At 43.7% G+C, this 12,836-nt stretch overlaps 1 protein-coding gene across 2 annotated transcripts in view; it reads right to left on the minus strand.

Moving 5' to 3' along the window:
- Window positions 1-12,836, minus strand: part of SNAPC2 (small nuclear RNA activating complex polypeptide 2) — a 148,585-nt gene that overhangs the window by 56,179 nt on the left and 79,570 nt on the right. For both annotated transcript variants that reach the window (XM_069646439.1, XM_069646438.1), the window contains exon 4: window positions 7,560-7,628. In XM_069646439.1, coding sequence (XP_069502540.1) covers window positions 7,560-7,628 — 69 coding nt within the window. The remainder of the gene's footprint in view (window positions 1-7,559; window positions 7,629-12,836) is intronic.

The raw sequence follows: 12,836 nt of genomic DNA on the forward strand, positions 1-12,836 counted from the left end.
GTTAACAACTTGTAACTATAGATGGAGGGTTTGTATCAATATAAATTCTGTTGGCCTCCCTATGGAGATAGTATTTCCGATTACAATGCTAGTGGACTTAATGTCCATCATTTGTAGCCAGGCTTACCCTTGCGGTGTGTCATCCCCACCATCTTCTTTATCAGTTAGGCTCTTGCCTATTCTGCAACTGCTGGTATCAATGTGTAGCTCAGATATTCAGTTAGAAGCTATTGGGTATATATCCCTGTGGACTTAAGTCAGAAAAGGAACATTACGTTCCCCCATAGGTTTATATGGAATGTTATTACATATCCTTTACTTTGTCAACAACAGAGTGCCCACATGTTGCTTACCTTAAATAGACCTTCCTATGTGAGACCGTTTGGCAGCACATTGATAGCAGTAGCAAGACGATGCACTGCACTCATGCGCGAGTTCCAGGGTATTGGCGGTTTGAAGCCCAGATAGGTTGCAGTTCATCGTAGGATGGCTTGAATTGAAGGTTGTCTTAGGATTGATTATGCCCACCAGTCCAAGGGAGGAAGTTGTCCTCTTCAGAGCCACGCTGTCGATTTGAAAACAGGGTAAGGAGAGCAGCAGTACTTCAGCAGGCTTCTCTGGTTGCTAGAAGGGACTGCAGTCATCTCTGGACGTCTGCTTTTTCGGTTCTTCTGTTCCAGTGGTCGACTTGTCTTCAGGATCCTCGCCTTTTATCCAGAAACCCAGGCAAGCAACAGTAGTTCTCACAAGGAAAATAAAAGAATATAAAAAGGGAAACACAAAGGGCTCCCAGCAACACTGCACAAAAGTTGCTGTGTGCTTCAAACGTGAATCACAGATGCCTTAGAAAATATGGACGAAAGCCTGACTCCACAAAATAAAGTAAAAACATAATGAACAGGAATTCCATGGTCAGACTATAAAGAATAAACATTAGCCTCATTTAGGAGAACACACAAAAAGATCAAGGAGACCAGCAAAATGTGCTGGGATTCTCGCAGGTAGAGGGGATTTGGCATAAATACGAAAAATATCACTAACATTCGCCCCCACACCTCCATCCCCAGACAAAGAGACAGAAGGATCTAATACACTCCTGGATGGATCTTTGCTTCCAGCCAGTCATCCGTCCTGGTGAGACCATCAGCATTCTTATTTTGGGAACCTGACCAATGCTTTATGGTGAAGTCAAAGCCCTGGAGGCTAATGGACCACCTGAGCAATTTTGGATTCTCCCCCATCATCTGCATTACCCTTGTTAGAGGTCGGTGGTCGGTTTGAATTCTGAAAGTAGATCATACAAGTATGGTCTAAACTTCTGCAATGGCCACACAATGGCAAAGCACTCGCGCTCAATTGTTGCCCACCTCGTTTCTCTATCTTTTTGTTTTATACGGATAAAGCAGAAGGGGTGCTCCATGACTGTCATCCATTTGGCTCAATAGTACCCTAATTCCTGTATTGGATGCACTAAGAAGGCCCGAGTATAAACTGGAGCTCTCAGCACTGGAGCTTTACAGGGGGCATCTTTCAGCCCCTGAAATGCTTTGACAATCTTCAGTCCACTTTACCCTCTTGGGGTATTTTGGAGGAGATATGGCATTTAGAGGGGATGTTATGATCCCATAGCCCTCTATGAAATTCCTGTAGTGTGCTGTGAAGTCCTAAGTAGGTTCTTACTTGTGTCGGAGTAGTGGGGTTGGGCCAGTCTTGCATAACCTGTACTTTGCTGGGTAAGTGCTTTATTTTGCCCGCTCGTACCTCATGCCCAAGGTAGACCACTTTACTCGGATCCCTTTGACATTTACTTGCATTTATGGTCGGATTGGCCTGTTCGATAGCCTGCAACACTTGTTCAAGATGGGAAAGATGCTCTTCCCAACTGGGACTGAACACTGCTATGTCATCGAGTGTGTGGCAAGCAGAAGTTCTATAGCCCATTCAGAATATAATTCACCATTATCTGAAAAGTGGCAGGTGCATTTTGCAGTCCAAAAGGGATGGCCTTAAATTGACATAGACCTTCTGGCATAGAAAAAGCTGTTCCTTCCTTGGCATGGTCTGTCATGGTTATTTACCTATAGCCTGATGTCAAGTCAAATGTACCGAGGAACTTGGCTGACCCAAGTTTGAGCACCAGTTCATCTGTACTTGGCAATGGATGGGCATCGGTCTAGGTGACTGAGTTCAAGGCTCTGTAGTCCATGCAGAACCTCAATTCTTTGGTCCCTACCTTTGGCACTAGTATAACTGGACTAGCCCAAGGACTTGTGGAGTGTTCAATGACTCCAACGTCAAGCATCTTGTTGAGCTCTTTAATGTGATTACTCACGTGGCCTGACATTCTGTAGCCCCTGCTATCAACAGGGACATGTCACCAGTGTCAATGTCATGCTGGCCCCAAGGGGTCAGGCCTGGTGTCAGTGAGAACAGAGGGGCAAACTGACTTAACAGAGATTTGCACTTCTGTTGTTGCTGCAGTGTCAGGTTAGAAGAGAGTTGAACTCCTTCTGCAGACCCATCTGAAGGGTGTCCTTTTGAAGATCGGGGATAGGCTCACTCTCCTATTCTTCTTGTTCAGAAGCTAGAAGCAACGCTCCCATCTCTAGTCTGGGGACATAAGCCTTCAGGTGGGTAGTGTGCAAGACCCTTGGGGCCTCCTTGGGGTTGCCCAAGTCCACCACATAATTGATCTCTCCAGGTTTTCTACAACTCTGAAGGGTCCTGTCCATTTCTCCTGTAACACTTTGTTTTATTGGGATCATAACTAGAACTAGCGTGTCTGGAGTAAACACCACCATGTTAGCTTTCTGGTCATGCCAAAGCACGACCAGTGCTCCACCGGCCTCCAAGTTTTCTGAAGCCTCAGTGATATGTGTGCCATCCTCGGTTTGAGGCCTAGCACATAGTCAGTAATTTCACACTGGCTTTGAAGGAGGAGCACTCTCCAAACCATAAGGTTTGACCCCCCCCCCTGTCAGATACTACCTCCTTGGGAATACCTACCCTGGTAAAAATACCAAATAGGGCCTTGGCAACTACCTGAGAAGAGCACTATGTTCAAGCGTGGCCTAAAAATGCTGCTATTCAAGTAACCCATCTTGCCTCTGTCTCCTTTCCGCTTGCTCCCCTCAGTCAATCAGTCTGATGATTTGTGTTCAATGTAGTCGGTTTAGTCAGTGCTCCTGTGCCTACAGGTCTTGTCTCAGCGCTTTATAAATAATAAATAAAGTTCTCATAGGTATGGCCTCAGGGTACAGAGAGAGGGATTAGATGTAATTGAGAGAGGGATTAGAAGTACGAGCTGGACAACTTGATGAAGGTTTTTCACAAGAAGGCATTTTATTAACTTGAAAGGCTATGATAAACGCCTCCCTCTCCATAACCTAATGTGGGTTTCCCCGCCTATGAAACTAAGACTAAAGGAAAACACTTGAATACAAAAAGATATATGTCCCTCACACCTACACATACATACATACCTGCCTGCACATACAACAAATGTCTGTCTTCACTCTTCCAGAGAATGGTTCAATAGGATTTCTCTTCTCTTGAAAAAGGCAACTACTACACACTTCTTTATACACAACAATGTTTTCATCAGGATGGTTGTATCATAATTCATCAAACACATTAGTGGTCATGCCACTTTCTTTCCACCACAACCTTTCACCGCAATGCAGTACCTCAATGTCTTCTTCCTGGTTCACTAACCTGCCAGGACTACCACTAACAATCCCAATCATGTGTCCTCTGCCAGGATGAATCGCCTAACACTCTTAAAAGCATGTGATTTACTGCAAAACATCAGTAAAGTCTTTAACTTTCAATAACCGTAAAATTCACAACTTCTTCCATAAGTATACAACACCCATTGATGCGGTTTGTTCCAATGATTGATTGGCCACATGCAATGCAGGTTGTGTTCCTCTCCCCCTTGACACTATCCACAAGGAGGGCCACTTTCTTGCCACCTTTGCGTTTCCACTATCACACCAGGTAATTGATCACACCAGGTAATTGCTGGTAGTCTTTTATTCAAGTTTCTCGTTCCATGAAAGCTGTTTTCCCTTTTACTTCCAATGTACTTTCTTTGGCTTGGGTAATGCTGTTTTTTATCTGGCTCAAATACTGCTCTCTCTTTACTTTGGCAATGGTGGTTACACTTTGGGTTCAATACTGCTCCCTCTTTCCTTGGGCAAGGATAGTCACAGCCTTTCTTAAATATTGTTCGCTCTTTACTTGGATAGTGATTGTAATAAACTTTCTCTTTTCGTTTCCTATTCACATATGTTTTGCGCCAAAACCACTACCTTTCATTAGTTCGGTATTCAAAAGCTCTATAAGCGGTCAGAGGTTTACAAGGGAGCGCCACGGGGTCACCTGTCAGAGTCCAACTCACCGGTCTTTCCCTGCACGTCCGCGTGTCCCACTGCTACTTCTTCTCTGTTCGTCAGAATTGGAGCTTCTGGCAGCTCCTGTTGCAGTCCTGTGACTCGTGTCTCGCCGAACAGGAGCCAACGTTGCTCATTTCGCTTCCCGGTGCTCACCAGCCATCGGAGCCAAGGAAAAGTTGCGAAGAGCGCTTCTCCCCCACAGGGTAACCTGCAACAGCAGCGCTTCCGATGCGCAACCTATGCAACTCGGGCTTCTCCTTCTCACGACTCTCTAAGCCCATCAACCGTTACTGAAACGGTGGTGGTCCCGGGATCCTCGGCTCTCTGCCCCTGCTGCATATACGGCCACTGAAGGTGTCTTCCAAAACTACTACTGCTACTCCTTCTCAACCGCACCTAAGGGGGATTTAAATACTCAAAATTCCCGCTCAGGTGAAGGGCTGTCAGAAACAGATCCATGTCATTTTACTGACAGTTTTTTCGATGGATTTTTTACTGAAACATTTATGAATCATCTTATACTGGCTTAATACTTGGCATTATAAGCTCAAAAAGACGTTCCTGAAGAAGGCAACCCCCCTTTTGTTAGTGTTGCTGAAACCAGTCATCCCATATTTAGGGATCCTCTAAATCAAAATGAGTTGAATGATCATTAGCGTCCGAAAGTGGGGTCTTTGGATACCCTGACAGAGATCCAGAATCTGGGCTAAATAAACAGCGAGTCCCCTAGAGCGTGTTCTCTGGTTTTAATATCTGTTTTGTGAGAAGTGGCGTGTGTTTTTTTATTGAATAAAATGTTTTAAAGATTTTAAAAACACATTTAGAATCAAAGATGGTTAAGAGCGAAACCCACAGTGGAGTATTTTCTTTTTTTTCCATCCACCCACTGTTACAGACAGGTGGCGTGCAACCGGTCTCTACGGAAAGTAGGTGGCGCTGCAAGGGACAGTTAGCTCTCTCTGTCTCCTTTGAGCACTTTTTTTTTAAAAGGTAACATGTCAGTATGCGTTTAATTTGGTGCAGGTGTCTTGCCCATTTCCTGTGTGATATAGACTGAGCATTGGGCTGGTCCTGTCAAGCTGTACAGGTGGTAGTGGCCCCTTCTGTGTTAGTGGACTGATTTGCAACTTATGCACTGCACTACAGGATTTTTTTGATTACAACATTCAGCAAAATCTAATAAAAGAAATGATCATAAAATGACCACCCATAAAACGGGTCAAAGATTTGAAGATATAATATGAAAATGCAGGTTTCAAAATGAAGCGAGCACCGACTACCCAACAGGAACATCTTTTCATTATGTATGGAATTCCATCAGCAGTCCGCCGCCACCAGCTGTATATCAGGTATTGTATAATATCAGACTGTGAATGATGCGTATAATTGTTTTACAGCACCATGCACCTCTCCTGCTGCTTTCAGTTGGAGATGAACACGCAATGGGGGTGTTGATTGACTTTGGGCTAACTTTGGTCAGTCAAGCCATGTAAAGACCAAAGCAACTGATCCTTGAAGGTTTCCTCCTTCCTACAAAGTCAAGCTGATGAACACTTTTAATCCAACAATTTGGTTTTCAATTTCATACTCTTTGGGAGTGAAATTGGCACAATCTGTAGATTGCAGTTAAGGTTTTTATATGGGCCAGTGCATGCCAGAGTGCTGTCGAGGCTCCTTCGGACCCCTAATTTAGCGCACCAGAGGCTCTTTTTTCAGTAGACACACATGGACCAGCATCCAACAATTCATTGAAAAGCTATGAACGCATTCAAGGAAATGAGAGGACGGTTTCCATTCAGAGCAGGCCAAGCCCCTAGACGCAAAAGTGAGGCTCTCCAAAAGGAGTGAATAAGGCTAATGGTTAGCAGACATTACTGTTAGGGTGAGGGTTGGGAACGATAAAATGAAATTAGCACCAGGACCACTGTGCTTTACATGCTCAAAAGAATGTCAATCTTAAATCAATAAAGCAGAAATATTAGTTTAATATAAAAATCTGTGGCCATTCTTATGCTCCCAAATGTTCTTTGATTTTATGCACAAAAACAGGTACTCCCTCTACTTTCACAATGGTGAATTATTTATAAAACAAGGGTGATTTACTCACTGGTTGAATTGTTGTTTATGTACGGACAGTGGGCCTTTTATTTATAGCTGAGATTTATTTACAAACAGAGGCAAAGAGGCGTGTTTACAATATACAGACCGGATGCTAACAAGGCTAGGGTCTCATTATGTATTGTTTGGGGAAGGTGCCACCCTTTAGATCACACCCTGAAAACTTCAGGACACCACCCTTCTTAGAGACCCCCATCTATTTGGCATTCCACCAAAAAGCACATTATTATTTCAAATGTACCAGCTCGCCTTTTGTCAAAATTGTCCCGAAGGGAGCACATAACATACAAACAGAATCCTTGATTCCTTCAAGAAATATTTGCAGTCTACGTCCCAAGCAGAACCCCTTACACCTGGTTCAAGAGGCCAGATGCTAGTGCCTGAATTTCCTTATGCTTCTTTGGGGGGAGGGAAGGAAGGGACCAGATCCTTCTTGGTGTTGGTCGGCAGGTTTTGGAACTCTTTGCCATTACAACTTTGATCTTTGATCATTTACCTTTTCAAATTACTTTAAACTGTTTTATTCCCTCCTTAAATCCAACCGCTGCTTTACAGTGTTTTTCCACTGGACTCAAGCTCATTAGCTCGAGCACCAACAGGCCCTTGTGGGTTAAATGTTGGCATTTACACCAGCCATTTCATATGTGGTTTAACCTGCCTCAAGGAGCATGCTCTCATTCTCTTCTGTCTCTATGCTTATGCAACACACTACATCAGTGACAAATGGGTGGCTCAGACACCAAACAGACCAGTATAAAAAGAGTGAAAAAGGCCCAGCGTACGTGGGTCGCAATGCAACAGTGCATTATACAGGTATGGGCTTCATATTGGCCCTGAAGTCAATAAATTCTATTAAAAATGTAAAGGTGGTCTTGCTTCCTCAGGGGGATATGCTAAGAGCATGTGACCCTCTGGCAAATGCCAAATGCCAAGCGTAAGGTAAAGACGTCCTAAAGTAAAGGATGAGGATCCAAGTTTGTGTATTCTGGGAAGAGGGTGGTGATGCACAAGAACCTTCAGCAGAGGGTCAACAAGCTCCAATACCTGAGAAAAGGCAGCAGACACTGCTTCCTCCAGCTTATCCGACACTTTGTCAGCCAGCTCGGTCCACACCTGTGGAAACAGAAAAGGCATAGAGTAAGCAGACGAGGCATGGACTAACATACATAGTGCGCACACCAATGTAGCCCTCGGAATGCAAAGCAAATACACCAATGAAAGAAACTGAAATGATAAACCTAGGACTCCACACTGTATCTTTTCATAACCAGGACTCAAGTACTACCTTCTCTGCTCAAGTAAAAAAAAAAATCACTGTGGATTCATTCACACTGTGCAGGCGAACCAAAACCCACAGCTATATGGTTAACAGTAACAATGCTGCAGCAGAGAGAGGAGTGCACAGACAGCAGAATGCTGTCTGCCCCTTCACCCTACTCATTCTGTAACTGCAGTCTACTCACAATGCAAATCTAATTCAGTCCCTAACCACAACGCGACCTTCGACTACATCCCATTCCACCAAGTTTCCCTCTCCCAGCTACATGATCTAATAAATGGCCCAAAACATCTCTTCTCCCCGGCTACATCCTATTACAGGGTGCTTGTGCTTCAATTTCAATGAAAGTGATATTTCAATTATCTGTAACTACACGGTCTGGTGGTACATGTTCGATATTTAAGATGGCTCACAGTGCTAGGGGATTCTACTTGCATTTGTGAAGGAGGGAATGACAGAATCTCAGTTGCAAATAATCCAGGGGTTGTTCCTCATAGGCATGTTGAAGATACACATTTTGTCTCTTAGTAAATGTCCCTAAATTGGCAACTTTTAACCTATTCGGTGACAGGAAATAAGCCCGTCTTTAAGAAGGACCGATCATTAGCACTTGAAAGATGAAAATCAGTTAATCAGTAAACATACCATTCATTTCACTGAGTACAGATTGAAGAATACCCCTTTAAGGGAGAATAACTCTTGATACCAAACTCCAGTGCTATGATCTTGTGTAAAGGTGTCCCGGACATCATACAGAGAGGAGCAAGGGCAGTATATCCACCACAGTCTTCTACTGTGTCAGAGTTCGTGAAGGTTGGGGAGGGAGAGAATAAGGACAGCGTTTAGAGAAGGGAGGCTGCAGGGTGGATGGTAAAAATAATTAAGAAACCTACCTGACTTGCCCAGCTGTCAGTACTTATCCGAGGGCAGAGTTCGGGAGAAACACTAGCGACAAGTGCAGGGAGGGGAAGCAACGCAATCCACCTTACCCCAACTCCACAGGCTGTGAAACCTTGTCAGGAAGCAAGTGGAGATAGAGTACAGACAGTACATTTTAAGGGGTCTCTAACAAAACCTCATTGCATAGGGTGTGCAGCATCTCCAGGAGACTGAGGCCGATGAAGTGTGCAAGACTGGATGAGAAACTACAGAGCCACATAGTTACAGCAGCCATATTGGGACAACACTACACTGTGTACTGCGGCACAAACATACCAAATAGAGTATGGTGAATGTAAGGAATGAGAAAGAATAAGCAAGACCTAACACATTAATATGCAATTATATCTACGTAAGGCTTCAACACAAGAAATATACAAGAGACAGCAAAGTAAAACGTAGAAGCACACTATGTGGCACCAGTAAATGCTAAGAAAACAAATTAAAGGCTACAAGGGTAGAACTAAAAAAAAAAGAAATGTCTGGTGCCAGTATGATACCACCACCACCACCACCACCATTGCTGACAGACCCTGGTATGCCTGCCATCAAAAGGAAATGGGAAACATTTATTTCAATATATATTTAGCGTTAATTGAAGGGGAAAGATTTGCAGCATCCAGAAAAGAGGCAATTTTACTCCATAACTTTGGTAATGAAGGACATAGTATATATGATGGTCTACCGGATTGGGAACAAGGCGCAGGAGGCATAGATGAATACATAAAAACTGAGTGCAAAAGCATTTTGGCCCCAAAACTAATATAGTTTCAGAGAAACATAAATTCTTCCAGAGAATACAGGGGCCACATGAATCAGTTGAGAACTACGTAACAGCTCTCAGAGCGCTCAGTCATTCATGCGATTTTGGGGATATTGCCTTCTCGCTAATAATAGAACAGCTAAGATACACAAATATAAAAATTCAAGAATGTCTCTTAGCTAAAGATCCATCCTGGATGAAGCTGTATAGGTAGCATGTAGTATAAAGGAAATGACATTGTAAGTAAAAGAAACAAAACTGGACCACAACTTGGTATATTCAGTGGAAATGCCTGACATAAAAGATACAAGAGGGTAATAAGGAAGCATAATGTGGTAGCCGTCAATATTTAGCTACTTAATAGTTCAGCCCGGCCAAAACTGTAGTATGCCTAAAATGCAAGAGATGAGGACACTTCGTTATGATAGGTAAAGAAGTTTCAGGGGAACAAGAGAAAGTCATAAAATCAGTGCATGAATACAAACAAGAAGAAGGGAGGCATGCGTTTGAAGTCTCATCTTTCATGATTTGATTTTGATTTATGTGTAGCTTGCACCGGACGTATCGATTTGTATTTAGGCGCAGATGGTACAGCCGATAGCCATAGATAGACAGGAATACTAAAAGGCAAAATGAGCAACTGAGTCCAGAAAAGTTTTTTAAAAAAAGAAAAAAACTCACATGATTCATTTAAATAGACTGTCATCAATGCTTTCCAGAATTGAGGTAGCGAATTTGCTGCCCAAATTTCCAAAAGTAATCTATTCTATACTTTGGGTCCATAGACTGCAAATCTCTGATCGCCCCATGACAAACAAGTAGATGGTGTGATTTTCAATAATAGTTTATCCTCAGACCCAAGCGAGCGGGTCGCGAGGTATATGTGGATTTTATCTGTCAAATAATCCAGAGCCATATGGTTTAAACTTTTAAATATAAGGCAGAGAATTTTAAAGTCAATTCTGTCCCTCGTAGATAACCAATGCAGGGAACAAACAGACTCTCCATTTAAACCCCTCTAGGTGGTTTAAGTGGAGAGGTGTGGGAAAGGCTACAGCTGCAGGAAGAATTATTTACAGTGAGGGTTTCACACAAGGTGTTGTGATGTAAAATGGGAGGCGTTGCAACCATTTCTTTAAAGAGAAGCCATTAAACCTATTAAGACTGCATTATATCACCCCACTACCATTGGTCGGGTGTAGAACGCAGATAGGCTACTAAAGAGAGGCTTTAAGTTGGCCATTAAGGTAAGATTACTGTGGAGGGAAGTGTTGAGACAGATGGTATGCTGGTATTGCACCACACTGTCACAGTTACCAAAGTACCACCATTCATTTAGCTTAAAGGAAAGGTTACGGGAACACCTTTATGTCCAGGATGGGTGGGGTTGGCAGATTCACGGTCGATGGCATTTTCTTATAATGAAAGTAGAAAGTGGGTCATATTGGACAATTATGTCTAAGGACACATACAGTCCAACATTGCTGAAGGATATGGACGACCTTCAGCCACCAGACACAGTTGCTACTGGAGACGTAGGAAATAACATAGTATGATGGTTTCAAGCTAATAAAGCTTATAAAAGGAAAGGGATGCAGCACATGGGTTTATGTGGCAGACAAAGGCTCCTTCCTATTAGGTTGGGAGGAGCCAGAAACGCTGCATATTCACTTAGAAGCTGCTGCCCTGAATCCAGTATCAGAGTTATGTGACCTGTGAACTGACAACTACCCAGAAGTATTCTTGGAAAACTTAGAATTGAGACACTACGAACATCGCATCATACTCAAAGACAAAGCCTTACAGAGAATATGACAGTACATACAATCTGACCAATAACCCACAGAATGCAAGAAGGCTTAAAACAGCAACTACATCTTATGCTACAACAAGGGGTCAAAGGTGGTGGAGAGCTGAGTGGCATGCACCCCTAATACTTGTATCCAAACCGAATGACAGATCGGTGTATACTTAACTGCCATATGGGTGGCCAGATATCCCATAATAAAAGTTTCAGAAGCTTTGGGAACTTTAGGCTTAGTTAAAATGTTTAGTGTTCTTGTTAAGTAGTGAGCCGGAGACACCAGAGGATTTTGACAAATAATATTTATTTTGACAGCACTTCAAGTTGCATAAGGGGGGATTCTGCAAAAAGTCTCAATTCAAAATTAAAGTGCCAACCAGGCTTCTCAGAGTTCCCTTTTTCTGAATGTTGCCGGAATCATAGGTTAGGGTTTACCTCCAAGAAAAACTAGATCATACCATGAAGGAATACAATGGACCGGTATGTTTAAACAAGGCAGTTCGTCACGGCCATTCAAATATTCCAACTCCCCCCCCCCCCCCCCCAGTTTATACCGTGACCTCACAGGTTAAAGTCCTCCAATAGCACCTTCGTTCGTGCCGTGTTGAGCGGTTTCTTTCATACGCTCGTCTGAGCACCTGCGGCAGAGAGATCCAGCCTTTGATTGCGAGCTGGCGTGTAAAGTTCCTCCAGTATTCTTGCCATCCTTGAAGTGAAAGAATAAACTCAAAAACCTCCAGTATTTGTTTCACCTTGTGAACAGTCCCTCTCGTGGTGACTGCGCTCTGCTCCGTGCACAGTGTTGCCTGCCGTCTCTGTAAGGGTTCGTCCTGCGGAGTTCCCTTCTTCCTCTAATAAGCCCACCGGTGTTGTGAGCTGGTCTCTTCCCACTCGGAATCCACGCCGGCCGTCGCCTTCGACTCCTGAAAAATGAGACACTTTGAGGCGTTTAGTGCAGCTTTAAACCCGTGTGCCCCTCCTCTTCCTCCCCAGCAATTAATCACAGGTGCTGCCTCTGGGCGCAGTACAGCCGATGCCAATTCCCCTCCTCCCTGCTCCATACACGCGGAATCAGCCTTAGTTTTAACCCTCAACTGTGAGAGTCCATTCATATAAGGAAATGTGGATTTTCGCCTTCTTTCCCTGCTTTCTTTTCCCCGTTGCTGGCTTTTATATAGAGAATGCATCTGGGAGTTGTAGTCCGTGTCGTTACTGTAGCAATCATTCCGCCTGCTGTGGTGTGTGAGGTCTGCCCCTCTGTACTGTTCTGTTCTTTATCACTTTCCCATAACCTGTCCGCTGCTACAGGTTCTCTATCACATACTCCCCCCGAAGACCCATGCCGTTCGGGCATGTCCATTGCTCTGGATAAATAGTCAGCGACGCACTGATACTTTCCAGGTTTGTGAACTGTTATGAAGTGATATGGTTGTAGAGTTAGGAACCACCGTAGTACTCTATGATTGGAGTCTTTTTGTGTTGCCAACCATTTCAGTGGGGCGCGATCTGTAAAGATGGTAAAGCTCCTCCACAATA

The sequence above is a fragment of the Ambystoma mexicanum genome, chromosome 1p (assembly GCF_040938575.1).
Source record: "Ambystoma mexicanum isolate Mex_15411 chromosome 1p, UKY_AmexF1_1, whole genome shotgun sequence".
In the NCBI taxonomy this organism is placed as follows: domain Eukaryota; kingdom Metazoa; phylum Chordata; class Amphibia; order Caudata; family Ambystomatidae; genus Ambystoma; species Ambystoma mexicanum.